Source organism: Panthera pardus, unplaced genomic scaffold, assembly GCF_024362965.1.
Source record: "Panthera pardus isolate Hobbes unplaced genomic scaffold, ASM2436296v1 HiC_scaffold_22, whole genome shotgun sequence".
Taxonomy (NCBI): Eukaryota; Metazoa; Chordata; class Mammalia; order Carnivora; family Felidae; genus Panthera; species Panthera pardus.
In genome coordinates, this window is record NW_026526788.1 from 77907188 (window position 1) to 77921573 (window position 14386).

At 44.3% G+C, this 14386-nt stretch overlaps 1 protein-coding gene across 1 annotated transcript; it reads right to left on the reverse strand.

Moving 5' to 3' along the window:
* Positions 1-141: 141 nt before the first annotated feature.
* CUZD1 (CUB and zona pellucida like domains 1) lies at positions 142-13216 on the reverse strand. Its single transcript, XM_053909997.1, has 9 exons — positions 13085-13216; positions 10949-11099; positions 8849-9063; positions 6807-6957; positions 6060-6277; positions 5216-5388; positions 3772-4163; positions 2713-2981; positions 142-1000 (listed from the first exon to the last, which is right to left on the reverse strand). Exons 1-9 carry the CDS (start codon positions 13164-13166, stop codon positions 825-827), a joined length of 1827 nt encoding a protein of 608 aa, XP_053765972.1. The 5' UTR covers positions 13167-13216; the 3' UTR covers positions 142-824.
* Between the last annotated feature and the right edge of the window lie 1170 nt (positions 13217-14386).

A 14386-nucleotide genomic window follows, 5' to 3' on the forward strand; every position in this document is an offset into this window, starting at 1 on the left:
ACATGTGTACGGGAGGAAAGTCTTTGGGCATTCAGAAATGTGGTTGCCTCTTTAGATGTAGATCAGAACCCAAACCACGGTGGTACTGAGTGATGAGGTAGACTTGTAATGTGCATCTAAGACAAAGAATTCAATATGATGTTCGGTACGTGTAAAGTCAGTTCACACTGAGGTCTTTAATATTTGTTCAGCCACAGCAGAGACGAACGTATTAAGTCAGAACTGACTCCGCCTTGCTACAGGTATGTTTGGCTTTGGTGTTTGATGGGAAATGGGAGAACTGTTGTTTCAATTCATTAACCTGGAAACTACACAGAAGTCTCACCTATGATAATCAGGGTCTTCTTTCCAAAGCCCTTTTCTGAGATGTGTTTAAGTTGTAAGATGCTGAGACTCCGCATTAAAATAGTGAGGCGTATGAATAAAAAAGATGGTCATTCTCTTTGTCACACTTCGTTTCAGAAATTATAACGTTCGTATATGTTTCAAAAGGTAACACATTTGCATCTAGAAAATAAATACATCTAATGCTGAAGACTTACGTCTTTTTTTTTTTTTCCTTTCACCTAATTATTTACTGAAAGTGCTTTGTGAAAAAGGATGCTTTCAATTCATTTAATATTTTGGTGGCTTCAGGTCTTTATCATGAGACCTAACTTACATAATGTTCGCTCATTTCAACCACCCTGCAAGGCAGCACACTCTGACCACAATGACAGCAAGACCTGTGCATCACTCTTATGAGACTCTCCCTAATTTATTCATAATGGGTAGCATTTCCTTTGGTGTTCAGGAGAAACGTGTCTCACTTAAGGCTGAACCCGTTAGTTAATATTCTGCAGCTTCTGGTACTTGTAGTCTGTTCTCTGCTTCACAAAATGCCTTACTGTGATCGTAGCCACAATCACTACATTCAGAGCAAGGGCCATGAATAAAAATACTTGCAGACTGTTGAAAGGTTGATTCTGAGTTTCTTCTCCATGTATTTGATACTGAAATCCTGTAATTGGAAACAAGATAAACATCATTTAAAGAAAAGTATTACTTGGCATTACAAAATGTTCATGAATTGTGTACCTCCTCGCAAATTATGCACCAATTAATGCATGGTATATAATGCCAACACAACATACAGCGACAGTGAGCAAATATTTCAATCACTTTATGTTTCTGTTTAGAAAGGACAAGATGCCCTTACATTCATTTGTTTAAATAGTTAATTTGTTTCCTTGACATAAAGTGAAAAACTTGTGTCAATCAAGCATCTCAGTCAAACAGAAGCGCGGGTCCACTTATGGATTCTCACTATTTCCCATAGTTGTCAAAATATATGTGATCGATAGAGAAACAACTGGTTTCTCCTCTTGAAACAGGAAAAGGGTACTTTTTTAAAAGTTTTTATTTATTTTGAGAGAGACAGAGACAGCCTGAGCAGGGGAGTGACAGAGAGAGGGAGGGGCGGGGGGGGGGGAGAGAGAGAGAGAGAGAGAGAGAGAGAGAGAGAGAGAGAGAGAGAGAGAGAGAATCCCAAGCAGGCTCCACACTGTCAGCACAGAGCCCAACTGGGGGTTCAAACTCATGAAACCGTGAGATCATGACCTGAGCCGAAACCGAGAGTAGAACACTTAACCGACTGAGCCACCCAGGTTCCCTAGAAAAGGGTACTTTCTAATATGGATGATATTTCTGTAACTTTCATTCACAGATTTTCAACTAATTTCAGACTAATATCCACAGATGCATCATCTTTAGTGAATGTGTTTATAAAGTTACTGGATTTAATTTTTGTGTTCTTTTGCGTATATCTTAGAAATGTTTTGCTACAAACTAGAATCCTACTCCTTCATAGTCCATTCAAATAACAATTAACATAGAGGTCACAAGATTCTTTTATGCCAGGATAATTTTCACATGAGATAAACTCATAAGGAGTTTTTATTTAACTGTGGTCCGTCCAAAGCCATTTAGTTGTGGCTTGTCCATGAGTGGCCACCACCACCTCATTCTCCTGTGACCTGGCAGGGGTCATGTTTCAATCCTTTAAAAAGAAGCAGGGCTGAGGGCACCTGGGTGGCTCAGTCAGGTAAGCGCTTAAGCATCAGACTTCTGCTCAGCTCACGATCTCACAGTTCGTGACTTCAAGCATCGAGCTTTGGATCCTCTGTCTCCCTCTCTCTGCCCACCCCCGACTCCATGCTCACATATGTGCACCTGCTCTCTCTCACTTTCTCTCTCTCTCAAAAATAAAATAAACATTTAAAAAAAAGAAGTAGGTCCATCTTAAAAATAGAGTATTTTCTCTTAGAAAAAAATTGCTTTTTTTTCCCAAAAAGGTGGTTGTGTGGGATGCAGGTTCATTGGATTTTCTCAGATAGGAGTTAAAACACATTGCTTTGATTCTATTATCTGCCATGCTGCTTATAACAAGGAGTCAGGAAGCTAAGAGAAAGTGTTGGTTTTAGAAGTGGGGAAGTTATTTTATACTCAAAAGCCACAGGGATCATGGTACATTATCAGTGCATAATATGTTTAAAATGTACCTGGTTTACATTTTTTCAACTAATAGAAAGAAAAATTAATCTTGTGTGTTTATTAGGACTTAGCTGCTGATATGATAAATCTCTTACTGCGCATACTTAAGCAGGAACACAATTGAGCAGAATTTAATGAACCATGAGGTGTTCTTAGATCAGGAAATAGCTTGTTCTTTACCTGAATTTCCACTTGCACTTTGACCCCTTTTCAGACGAATAGGTCCTATGACAGAATCCGCCTTCCATTTGTATGAAGAAATGTCTCGTTTCCTTCTAGAGACACAGCCTTGGTTGCAGCGAGACTGATGGTCACTACTGTCACATATCAAAATCTTACACTGTAGATACACGGAGCCCAGATTTCTCAAGAATTTAAAGGCATTAAATTGGAATCTTCCATGGTGTCCAGAAAACGGATACACCTCACAAGTCTCATCTCGACTACATCTGGAACAGAATTTATGGCACATTTAGAAAATTTACAGTTCAGTCTTTTTGATATTGAAAAGAAATGATACAGAGGTTTGTTTGAACTAATTTGTGGGTCCAAAAATTGCTCTAGAAAGACAATGTCTTTAGCTCAGACCATAGTGAGCTAAGGCTATAGATCTGATTCCTGGGTAAGATAAAGTTCCCTCCAGCAATAAAATTCCTAGTCTATGTGAATTAATTAGAAAACCAATTCAGATATATTAGAACTCAAATGTCTTACTCTACACACTTGCTTTGAACGTGCCAATAGGGTTGATATAAAGTCCATCAGCTTACAGAAAAAGAGGAAAACTTCCCTTTTTTTTTTTTTTTTTTTTAGAGAATGCCGCATATACTTTACTAATTGCATTATGTCTGTGTTCTAAATCTGGAACAAATGAAATAATCCTTTGGCGTTTTGTTGAAAATAATCAACATGGGGGGGTGGGGGGGGAAGCAAAAACAAAACCACAAAGCCTCTTGACAAAAAATATATTTGTTTCTACCGGCAAATATTTGGGAAACATACTTAAAATTCTAGTGAATATGGGCTGTGGCTGTAGAAATGCTCTAACTTAAAGTATTTGTCACTAGTATACACTAACTGTATTTTGTAAAACAATTAAATTTACTAAACTCCATGGCAGCAGTATGGCAAACAATTATACAGCAGGCATACAGGAATTGTACAACCAGACACAAAAAATACTACTTCATTCGAGTCATTATTAATCCTCAGAAAAGCGTATCACCCATCAGTACATACCCACTCCTGATGAGGTCATAGGTTGGGGATGCAAAGTCAGACGTGGGAGAGGCAATACAGGTATCAAGAAAAACCACCAAATCTGGATCCGAGGTGTGGACACTGACTTGAACAAAAAGAGTTTGGTTCAAATCCACATAATATGGGGACTCCAGCAGAGGCTTTTCAAATGAATTGGATTCAAAAAGAGCCATGCTTGTGTTATATTTGCCCAGCACATTTTGATTTTGTATTATGTCATCTTCTGTTATGTACATCATCTCCACAGTAGAATTACGTTCCATTTCACACTTCAGAACAATCTGGAGATGCTTCTGGCGGGTGATCACTTCCGATGCGGAGGACGGAATGAGAGTGATTATGTTGGTGTAAGTAATTGAATGATCTTCTACCTGCAGACCAAGATGGAATTCAAATGTTGTATTTTCAGTCCAATAATATTTTAGAACATAGATATGCGTGGCATGTGCGGGTAGGCAGGCAATCATCTTAAATTGCAAGTCAGCAGCTTGCATGTTGGAATACCACAAGGCTCAAATGTGCTTTCTTTAAGAAACATGCTGGGTGGGAAGAAAACACGTGAGACGAGAGACAGAGCTTGGCTTAGAAAGACCAGAATACGGAATCAGACAGAACTGTTTACGTTAAAAACAATTTTGAACACAAATTTCCAGCCCTAGAAAGACTCGAGACCCTATAATGTATTGCCTTTCGTAAGTAGCATTAAGTTAGTGCGGCTCCCTGGGCGGTTTCCCAAGTGTATGCGGACAGAAGTCCTGCAGTAGGGTTTCCCCGGACTGCTTTCCCCCCAGGGATGCGCAGATAATCGTCCAGGTGTTCACGTGGAGCAAAAAATAACGATTTACTTCCATCCTTATTGATTCCCCGAGTAGCTCCCATTCCTTTCAATGACATCGTTGTTTCATGACCTGAGTGAAAAGTTTAGGGAATACATCCTAAAGGGACCTACAGGTTGCAAATGTTTGAGATCTTCAAGTTCTAGAAAAGGCAGAACGAAACTTATGTCCTTCATGTTTAAAACAAAGCATAATATTTTTATCTTCTCTCTTTACAGAGGAAAAGAAGAAGATCATAAAAATACAGCTAGGTGTTTGCTGAATATGAGATGTAGACATTTTCTGTACAGGTATTATTGGTAGACTCTTACACCTGCAGTATCTAGATGTTCGAACTTTCTGCAGTGAGTCGTCAGAGTTCTTCACCTTTTGGAAAAGATAACCACCCTCCAGTTACCTTGATAATGAATGTGGTCATTTGGCTTTGGTGTGTAAATGAGCGAGTGCACTTATATGTCCCCACAAGCTTACCACACATGAAGCTGCTAAGGCTTGGGAGTTGTTCGTTAAAGTCACCAGCAAGCACCGCGGCGTTATCTAACACATCTCTGGCGTGTGACAAAAGCCAGCTCAGTGTCTCGCTTTACCTTTTTGACTGTACCGCATCCATCCAGAGGAATAGAAAATTCCACCACATTTGATATCTTTGGTCTGCAAGTTGGGTCATTTAGTTGTAAGTTATTCTCGCTATATTTTAATAATCCCAGGTAGGATTTATTAATGATAACTCTCATCTTGTCTGAGGAGCAAGTTAAGGATGCTGTTCAGAAAAAACAAAAACAAAAACAAAAACAAAACAGGGATGATTATGTTTATGTCAACCTTGAACTTTGGATCTTGAAAAGCTATGCGCACAGAAGTATATAAAAAAACTCAAAACCGGGGAGAGGGGAAAGTGGGTGATAGGCATTGAGGAGGGCACCTGTTGGGATGAGCACTGGGTGTTGTATGGAAACCAGTTTGACAATAAATTACATATAAAAAATAGAATAATAAAATAAATAAAATGAATGAATGAATAAATTAACTAATTAAATTAAAAAATAAAAACTCAAAGCCATTTTGCTCTAAACCATAATCAGAAGCCTGAGACAGCAGAGTAGTTGACCCACCTTTTATGACGTTCACCGTGACCTTTTTTGCAACTTGAATCTGTGACTCTATTATTTTTAATTGTGCCTTTACAGAAGGCAATAAGGAAAACAGTCGCTATTTTCTACAGAAATCTTTCTCAAGTTAATAAAATCATTCCCTTCCTCTTGTACGAGGCAATGCACAGAACTGATCCTCCAGCTTCCGATCACGAAGATGTTCCAAAGTATGTACGACAGGCTTGCAAGCAGGGGAGCCACGGGTAGGCTAAGAATTAAAGGGCAGTTTCTACGGGCACCGTCCTCAGAGAGCTCAAAACAGCTAAGGGGTATGACTTACTAGTGTTGACGTTTCCCGCGTAAACTGAAGTGTAGGAAGCAGTGAAGCCTCGGTAGGAGTTGGCGTAATCTGTAGATAGCACAACGGTCAGCGAGTCCGACGAGGATTCAAAGGTGGGCTTCACGTAGCCACACACTTGTCCAAGCAGGCCAGAGGTGGTGGAGGAGCCATCATAAACGGCAATGAAGTCAAATCTGCAGTATTCGTCCACTTCTATGCTAGAGAAGCAGGGCCTCTGGTGAAAATTCAATTCTCAACAGTCTCAGTCCTAAGCGATTCAAGAGTTTTCCTTACGGTGGGATCTCAGGCTTATGATGACAAACCTGGGGCTTTGCCCATCTCTGGTGTGACCTCAGAATCTTCAGAAAAAGAGTCCATTTACTTCAATGCAATAATATTGGTGCTTTCTTTTTTTTAATTGTCTTTAATGTTTTATTTATTTTTGAGACCAAGAGACAGAGCACGAGTGGGGAGGGGCAGAGGGAGAGGGAGACACAAGAATCTGAAGCAGGCTCCAGGCTCTGAGCTGTCAGCACAGAGCCCGACGCGGGGCTTGAAACCACAAACCATGAGATCATGACCTGAGCTGAAGTCAGACGCTTACTGGTATTTTCTTTATACACCCATTCTTTGAATAATGCTCATCTAGGAGGGGGTCCACATGATCTTTTCCCTTCCCCAGGTTCCCCATTTGCCGGGGGGGCTCGCTGCCTTTCTCCAACAGGAGAAATGGACCACAGTACTTACAAAACGTCTTTGAAGTGTAATTTTATCTTGTAACCTTTCTCCACTTGTATGTGCCACACGCAATAAGCCAGTGCAGGATGTGGATTTGGGTAATTGGGGCTGGTAAAGGATCCTTCGGAGGCATCCAAGTAACCACCACAGTTTGGAATAGCTGAAAGGGATGTGAGGGTGACCAAGAGTATAAATCACGGGAGAGACTTCATTGAGAGACTTCATTTAGTTTCTGTGCTGTGCGTTGAGCTCAATAAGCAATCCCCACCCAGACCCCCCGAATTTTATTCTATTGCCCTCTTTTGAATTGGCAGCAGACTGAGATTTTCATCTTTCTTTATCACTGGATTTTCTGGCCACTGGTGCAGGGCAGAGTGACACTGTAAGATCTGTCCCAGAGTTAGAGACCCTCCACTAAGGTCTTAGCCACGGAAAATGATGTCACACTCTTAGGACTAACATCTGAGGCTCTTCCTCACTTGGCCCCAGCCTAGCTTTCCAGCCTCATCAGCCACCTCCGCCTGACCTACTGTTCCCCACTGTCCTTCCCTCCCGTGGCTCCTCAGACTGTTGGTGCCAGCAGACGGGAGCCCTCCTCCCCTGCTTCCCGCCTCTCCCTACCCTACACTGTGGTTCACAGCTCAGCTCGGATGCAGCCTTCGTGAAGACACCCTCGGTCCCTCCCCTCCCCTCCCCAGTAAGTAAGCAAGCAGCCGGACAAGTGAAACGCAGACAGCCAACACCGAAGGCTCCTTTTAGGGGGGTGCAAAATGGTGTAGGCCGGCTGAAGCCGAGGATGCAGGTCAGGTAGTGGCTAGAGGTAAGGCCCGAAAAGGTGGCCCGGGTCTGGCTTCGGAGAGCCCTGACTGCTCCACTCTGGAGATCCGCCCACACCAAGGATTCAGCAGTTTACGAGGAGGGTGACCTACTCAACTCTGGGCCTCGGAGAGCAAACCAGAGTGGAGCTTTGCTCCTGAACCCACTTGCAGAGTTTCTTGGCATTCTGCTTTGGGTTGCAGCGGAATCTGGGTGCTGTGAATGCAGAACCATGTATTTGTAGCCTCAGACTGCCTGACAGTCTTAGATTCAGATGTGAGATAAGAGATTCTCAGCATGTGCTCCCTGGATGACCTTCTTTATCAAGAATTACCTGGAAGGGGCACCCAGGTGGCTCAGTCGGTGAAGCATCGGACTCTTGATTTCAGCTTAGGTCATGATCTCACGATTTGTGAGTTCGGGCCCCACGTAGGGCTCTGCACTGACCACATTGAGCCTGCTTGGGATTTTGTCTCTCCCTTTTTCTCTGCTCCTCCCCTGCTCACTCATGCACTCTCTCAAAAATAAATAAATATATTTTTTTACTAAAAAATTTAAAAAAAGAATCACCTGGAAGACGTGTTAAACATGTAGATTCTATAGCTCCAAAGATGTTGTGTTCAGACCAGAGGGAGGAGCAGTCCCTGAACAGGCATTTCAAAGGATCTCAGGTTATTATAAAACAGGCTGGGAGCCCCTGGGTGGCTCAGTCGGTTGACCATCCGACTTTGGCTCAGATCATGATCACTCGGTTTGTGGGTTCGAGCCCCGCGTCGGGCTCTGTGCTGACAGCTCAGAGCCTGGAGCCTGCTTCAGATTCTGTGCCTCCTCCTCTCTGCCCCTCCCCCACTCGCACTCTGTCTCTCTCTCTCTCTCAAAAATAAATAAACATTAAAAAATTTTTTTTAAAACAGCTGAACCTGGAGAGTCTGCTTCGGTCTGTCACACCGTACACCTCAATACGTAGCCGTCTGATCAGCCCCATCCATCTGCCTCACGTGGGAGCTGGTTAGAAAGGCAAAGTCATGGGCTCCATGCCAGAACCAGTGAATCAGAATCTGATTTCACAAGCTCTCCAGGTGATTCTTCCGCACACAGGTTAGAGAACCGCTGCTCTCGCACACAGCGAGCTCTCAGGGCACAGACTCAGACTCAAGGTTACAACAACCCACGCAGGAGAGTGTGTGACCTTCTGTGCTCGCAGGTGCAGAGGACATATACGTGTCCTTACTTACAGGTGCCGGGTGAGAAGTAGTAGTAGAAGATGAAGACAGTTCTTTGCATTCTTACAGAATCGGTGACTATTTGAACCGTTAACGTATCGGATGATGACTCAAAAACAGGAACGTAGTCATGTTTACTGCAGACTTTCCCGAGCACAGACCCCTTGGTAGAGTTTCCATCAAAAACTTTAATGTTTTCATTTTTACACCCTCCACTGGGATCCAGCCTGTGAACAGGACACATGGGTGGTTGGAGACGAACCACCAGGCCAGGGGGTTCGGCGTGGAGTCAGTCATTCACCTCGGCATGGCTGTTTGCATACCGGGACCAGCCTCCTTCCCCCGCCCCCCCAACATCAACCCGCACACCATCAGTCTATAAAGGCCTCAGGAAACACAACTGCTTTGCCCGTGATCCTGTACAGTCAGGGGGGAGGTGGGACTCGGGTCCAGGACTCCTTCCCTTCCCGTCTCCATCTCTCCTGCTCCTCGTGCCCCGGTGTGAACCGTGGGGTGGGATCTTCTTATTTAGAATACATCCCCTTTGACATTTGGAACCCAAGGCCGTAGAAACGGGAAGCGACTCTTCCTCCACGGCCACCTCGCTCACGGTAAGGGACGCCCCTTCCTTCCCTCACATCCCCCGGTCTTCTTTCGTAAGGACGGTCCGTGCCCTGCACTGGACAGGGCAGACCCGGATGATTCATTGTCCTCTGCCCATGCTGACAGGGTCTCTCCGGATGGCCCCCGAATCCTGACACAGTTGCAAGATGGCTTAGAGGGAACACCGCGAGGGTAGACGAACCTGAATTCTTCCACCGTAGCCCCTTCCCTGCTGCGTAACCTTGGCTGAGCTATTCAGGATTTCACCTCACTCTCCCTTCTGCAAACGGGGATATCACAGCCTTCGTCTCATCCTGTGGGAGGTTTATAATCATCTGAACAGGGGGCACCGGCACAGGCCCGGCACACAGAAGTGTCTAAGACGGGCAATGTCCGTCTCCCCTCCCTCGCTCTTGCCCCGCTGCCGTCCTCTCTTTCTCGACACATCAGGGATACTGTATGTGATTCTTCATTAACAGCCTTTGAATTCTGGGAAATACGGAAGCGCCCCTTCTTTTTTATTGCCTTCAGGGCCAGACAGAAGTGAATGCCAACTTCCCTGGCGAAGGGCCACGAGTCTCAAAGTGTGGCACCTTGACCGCACCAGCAGCACCTGGGAAGTCGTTACCCGTGCACGTTCTCGGGCCCCGGCCACCCCCGTCCGGGTCAGAATCTGGGCCCAGGGTCCCACAGCCGCGCTTTTGCAAAACCCTCCCGTGCTTCTGAGACTCTCCGGTTTAGAACCACGGGCAGAGGGGGAGCGTAGGGGCGCTGGGGCAAGGGTGCCGGGATCCGGTCCCTCTGCTGCCTGTATTGGTCCGTGACCCTGGGCACGTGAAGTGACTTCTCTGGGATTTCTTACCCGCCGAGTGGGGATTAGATCGCATCCACCCCAGAGGGCTGTTGAGAGGACTGATTAACTGGGGAAGTTCTCACGAAGCCCTGAGAGAGTCTGGTAGGGCAGCGCCCCGTCCTCAGCTTGGCCTCGCACTGCCATAACCTGGGCACTTATAGAAAACGCTTGTGGGTGTATATTTATTTCAAAATAAAAAATTTAAAATAAAAAAAAACACTGCTGCCTGGTTGTCTGCCCCTCCCCCTCCCCCGATTTATATGAGGTGCAGCCTGGGAATCTGACTTTCTGGAAGCTCCCCCGCTGATTATAATGCATACTTTGAAACCATGAGTTTAGTGTCTTAGGACCTGGAACCTGGAACTAGACTAGCTGGATACTAACTATGGTCATTCCACTTACTATGTGACCTGAGACAAGTTTTCAATCTCCCTGGGATTGAGGGCCTGGGATACTCATACTGACCTCACAGGACCTCTGTGACCACAGCCAGGGGCCCAGTCATCAGTCAGTGACTAGTCGTCAGCCATTACGACCATCACCATGGTCATGGGAGTTACCACTACCTCTAGGAGCAGCTGATTTTTTTTCGACACAGACTCCTTGGTATGGCCAGAGTTCAACCACCCTCATTAGAAAGCAAAGCCTCTACTTACTGGAAGTGGGAAAAAATAATTCTGATGCTTTTGTTTTCTGGTTTTTCTAGTGTCCAGGTGCAGTCCTCATTGGGATTGAGTTGCAGGATTAGGGCTCTATGGGCATCCGATTGGCTGGTGCCTCCCACGGTGGCCCGGCAGCTAGATTTGCCTGGTAGAGACCACAGTTGGCACTGAGAAAAGTCAGCAGCCCCCGCCCTTCTCCTCGAGGGGTTGGGAATCTACCTCCCACATGTACTATCCATACAAGCATGCGGGCGATTGTGAGTGGTATTTAACTCATTCCAAAGTAAGCCACCAGCAACTGATTTCCCCCTCTTAGAGTCCTTGGGGAGAAAATACTTATGATTCCTCTATAAGTGGTGCATAAAAAATAAAGAATATATTAGGGCATGCAGAAAGATGGTTTTAAAAATAGGCTTTATATCTACAATATACAAAGAACTCCTACAACTCAATCATTAAAAGACAACCTGATAAAAGACAAAGGACCAAAATAGATGTTTCTCCAAAGAAGACATAAAGGCCAATAAGCACATGAAGAGATCCTCAACATCATTAGTCATCGGGGAAAATGCAAATGAAAACCACAGTGAGATACCATTTCACACTGTTCAGAATGTGAAACAAAACTAGAGTCGAAAACAGAAAACGAGAATTTGACAAGGATACGGAAAAATTGGAACCCTCTGCAAAGCTAATGGGACGGCTGCTAGGAAAACGGTCCGACAAGTCCTCAAAAGATGAAACAGGGAGTTCCCATAACGCAACATTTCCACTCCTAGGCATGTCTCCAAAAGGAATGAACACATACGTACACTAATGCTTACAGCCGCGCTAGCCAAAATAACCAACAAGGGGAAACAACTCAAATGTCCATCAAATGATGAACAAATAAAATCTGGTCCATCCATACTACGCAGGATCACTCAGCAATAAAAAGGATGAAGCGCTGGCCCATGGTACAGCGTGGATGAACCTCGTATATTTTAAGCTGAGTGAAAGACCACATATATTGTAGGGTTTCATTGATAGGAAATGTCCAGATTGGGGAAATCTATTATAGAGACAGAAAGTAGGCTGGTGGTTGTCTTGGGCTGAGAGCACTGGAAAAAACAGCCAATGGGTGCAGAGTTTCTTTCTGAGGTGATGAAAATGTTCTCAAATTAGAAAGTAGTCATGGTGGCACAATTCTATGCCTACACTGAAAACCGGTAAATTTTACATTTTAGAAGAGTGGATTTTATGGTATGTGGCTTATACCCTAATAAAGCTGTTACTAAAGAGAAGGAAGAGGAGGAAGGAGGGGAGGAGCTGCAGCGGCAACTCTAACAGAATGTGAATAAAAAAATCAAGTACTTCAGAATGGAACCCAACTAAGGGTTCCCAAAAGCTTCTCATTTTCTTTTTATCTATGACTGATGAGCTATGTCCTTATAACAGTAGTCTCTTATTTCTTTTTCCCCAACAATAACTACTATTATGTTTATTAGTAAAAAACAGAAAGCCAAGAAAAAAAGTGTATAATCCCACCCATCCAGGAAAAAAATGACCATTAAAAACTTCTTGTAAATACTTCAGAACCTTTCCTTTCCTACTTCCTGATCTTTAAAAATGCTCAAGTGTATGTATTTTAAACATAACATCATATTACACAAATTTCAGGTAGTTTTTTTTCTCTCTCTCTCTCTTAAGGTAGATCCTGGGCACCTTTCTTCCAGCTCAGTCTTACTTGTACGAAACTGCCTAAGTACGTACCTTTGTGTGGATCTGCAACTTACAGAAGGAATGAGGGACATTCACATTGCTTTTTACAATTGGGTAAATGCGCCGTGTGTTTTGTGTGTGTGTGTGTGCACTTTTATAATTATTTCCGAGGTATTTACTTCTCACTAGTAAAATTACCTGGTAAAATTCTTTGTGATTTTTCAAAAAATATTTTTACGTATATTGTCACGTGGGCTTGAAAAAAAACTTAGTACCAATTCGAAATCACATCAAAGAGCATACGAATAAGTGTTCTCTGTAATACGGTCATTAGCAGGTAATTAAAACTTCAAAACTTTGGGCAGGGGCCTCTTGGAAGGAAGTCTCCTATTTTGTTAGGGAAAAAAAGAACTGGTTCAAGCTTCTTACCTTCAGACTTGGTCCAGTTGAACTCTGCCAAACACGGCACGATGAAAAGGGCCAAGGGGACAAGCCTGCTCACAGCCTCCATCTTGGTCAGGGGAAAAACAGCCCAGAGGGCTAGCAGGCTTTTATACTTCTCGGTGTTTCATAACCGGCTGGCTTCATGAGCCCTCTGGCCACCTTCAGGGAAATGTGTCAGTGTGACCAGCCAAGGACTAAATTTATGTGGGAATGGAGCAGCTGTGTGACTGGTGTATTATCAGCAATCCCCAGCTTGAGTGTTCCCTCTCCGGCTCATTCCTGGAAAGCTTACAGAAAGTTCCCAGCTAAAAACTTCCTCGCAGGGGATCTCCAGCCCCCGGCACGCAGCAGGCACTGAGTAATTCATCATGGCACCGAGTTAAGAGTTGAGCCTTCGCCCTGTTATTTGTTCAGATCACGAAGCAGGTAGCACTGCTGATACCGTAAGACTTCACCGCTCTTCTCCTCCAATTGAAGTCAAAGGATCAGCTGGGGGAGGTGGGTGGCACCTGGGCAAAGTGTGGGTCCAGCTAGGTCACTCTGACGGCTGCCGGGGTGCTGACACAGAGGGAGAGGAAGAGCTGGTACAGGGTGGGGAGCAAAAAGAAAGTACAGGTGCAGGTTTGGCTTCAGGAACTCAAACCGTTATGTCCAGAGAGGCTGAAGCAGGTGAATTAAAGTCCCCTTGGCACTGTTTTACAAATGACAGAAAGGAATCCTGTCGTCCAAGGTGAGATGGGTGCTGCAGTGGCAAGGCCAGCGCCTGTGACATCAGGAAGTTGTACTCACAAGGAGCTTGTATATGGGTCTTCCCTGTTTTCATTCATTCATTTATTCAACAATTATTTGTTGGCTACTGCTCTAGGGCCTGGGGATTCATAATTGAACGTGAGAAACACAGTCCCTGCCCTCATGGAACTTATTCTCTAAGTGGAGGAGACAGACAACAAAGTAAATTACAAATAGTGAGAGGTACTATGAACGTAATGAAACAGGGTAATGGGATAGAGTGCAGAGAGGATGCGATATTGGGGTGCAATTGAGAAAGATGAAAGGTGAGCAAACACAGAAAGACAGAGGCATTTATGTGTCATATGGGCTTAAGGGATGCATTTTAGGCAAAACAATGGGCAAGTGCAAAGGCCCCGGGGAGGGAATCAGTTGGGCATGTCTACATAATAAGTGAAGGCAGGCCAGTGTGGCTGAGGTGAGTAAAGGGGAGGGGAGTAGAATGTAAGTTAAGGTGAGGCAGGTAATGGTCCAATAATGAAGGATGTGTAGGTCAGA

Coding starts and splice junctions, on each gene's coding strand:
- CUZD1 (XM_053909997.1), bottom strand. CDS start 13,166: ATGGAGGCTGTGAGCAGGCTTGTCCCCTTGGCCCTTTTCATCGTGCCG. Junction 11,100..13,084: donor CAACTGGACCAAGTCTGAAG/GTAAGAAGCTTG, acceptor GGTCTCTACCAG/GCAAATCTAGCTGCCGGGCC. Junction 6,958..8,848: donor CTACTTCTCACCCGGCACCT/GTAAGTAAGGAC, acceptor CATCCCTTTCAG/CTATTCCAAACTGTGGTGGT.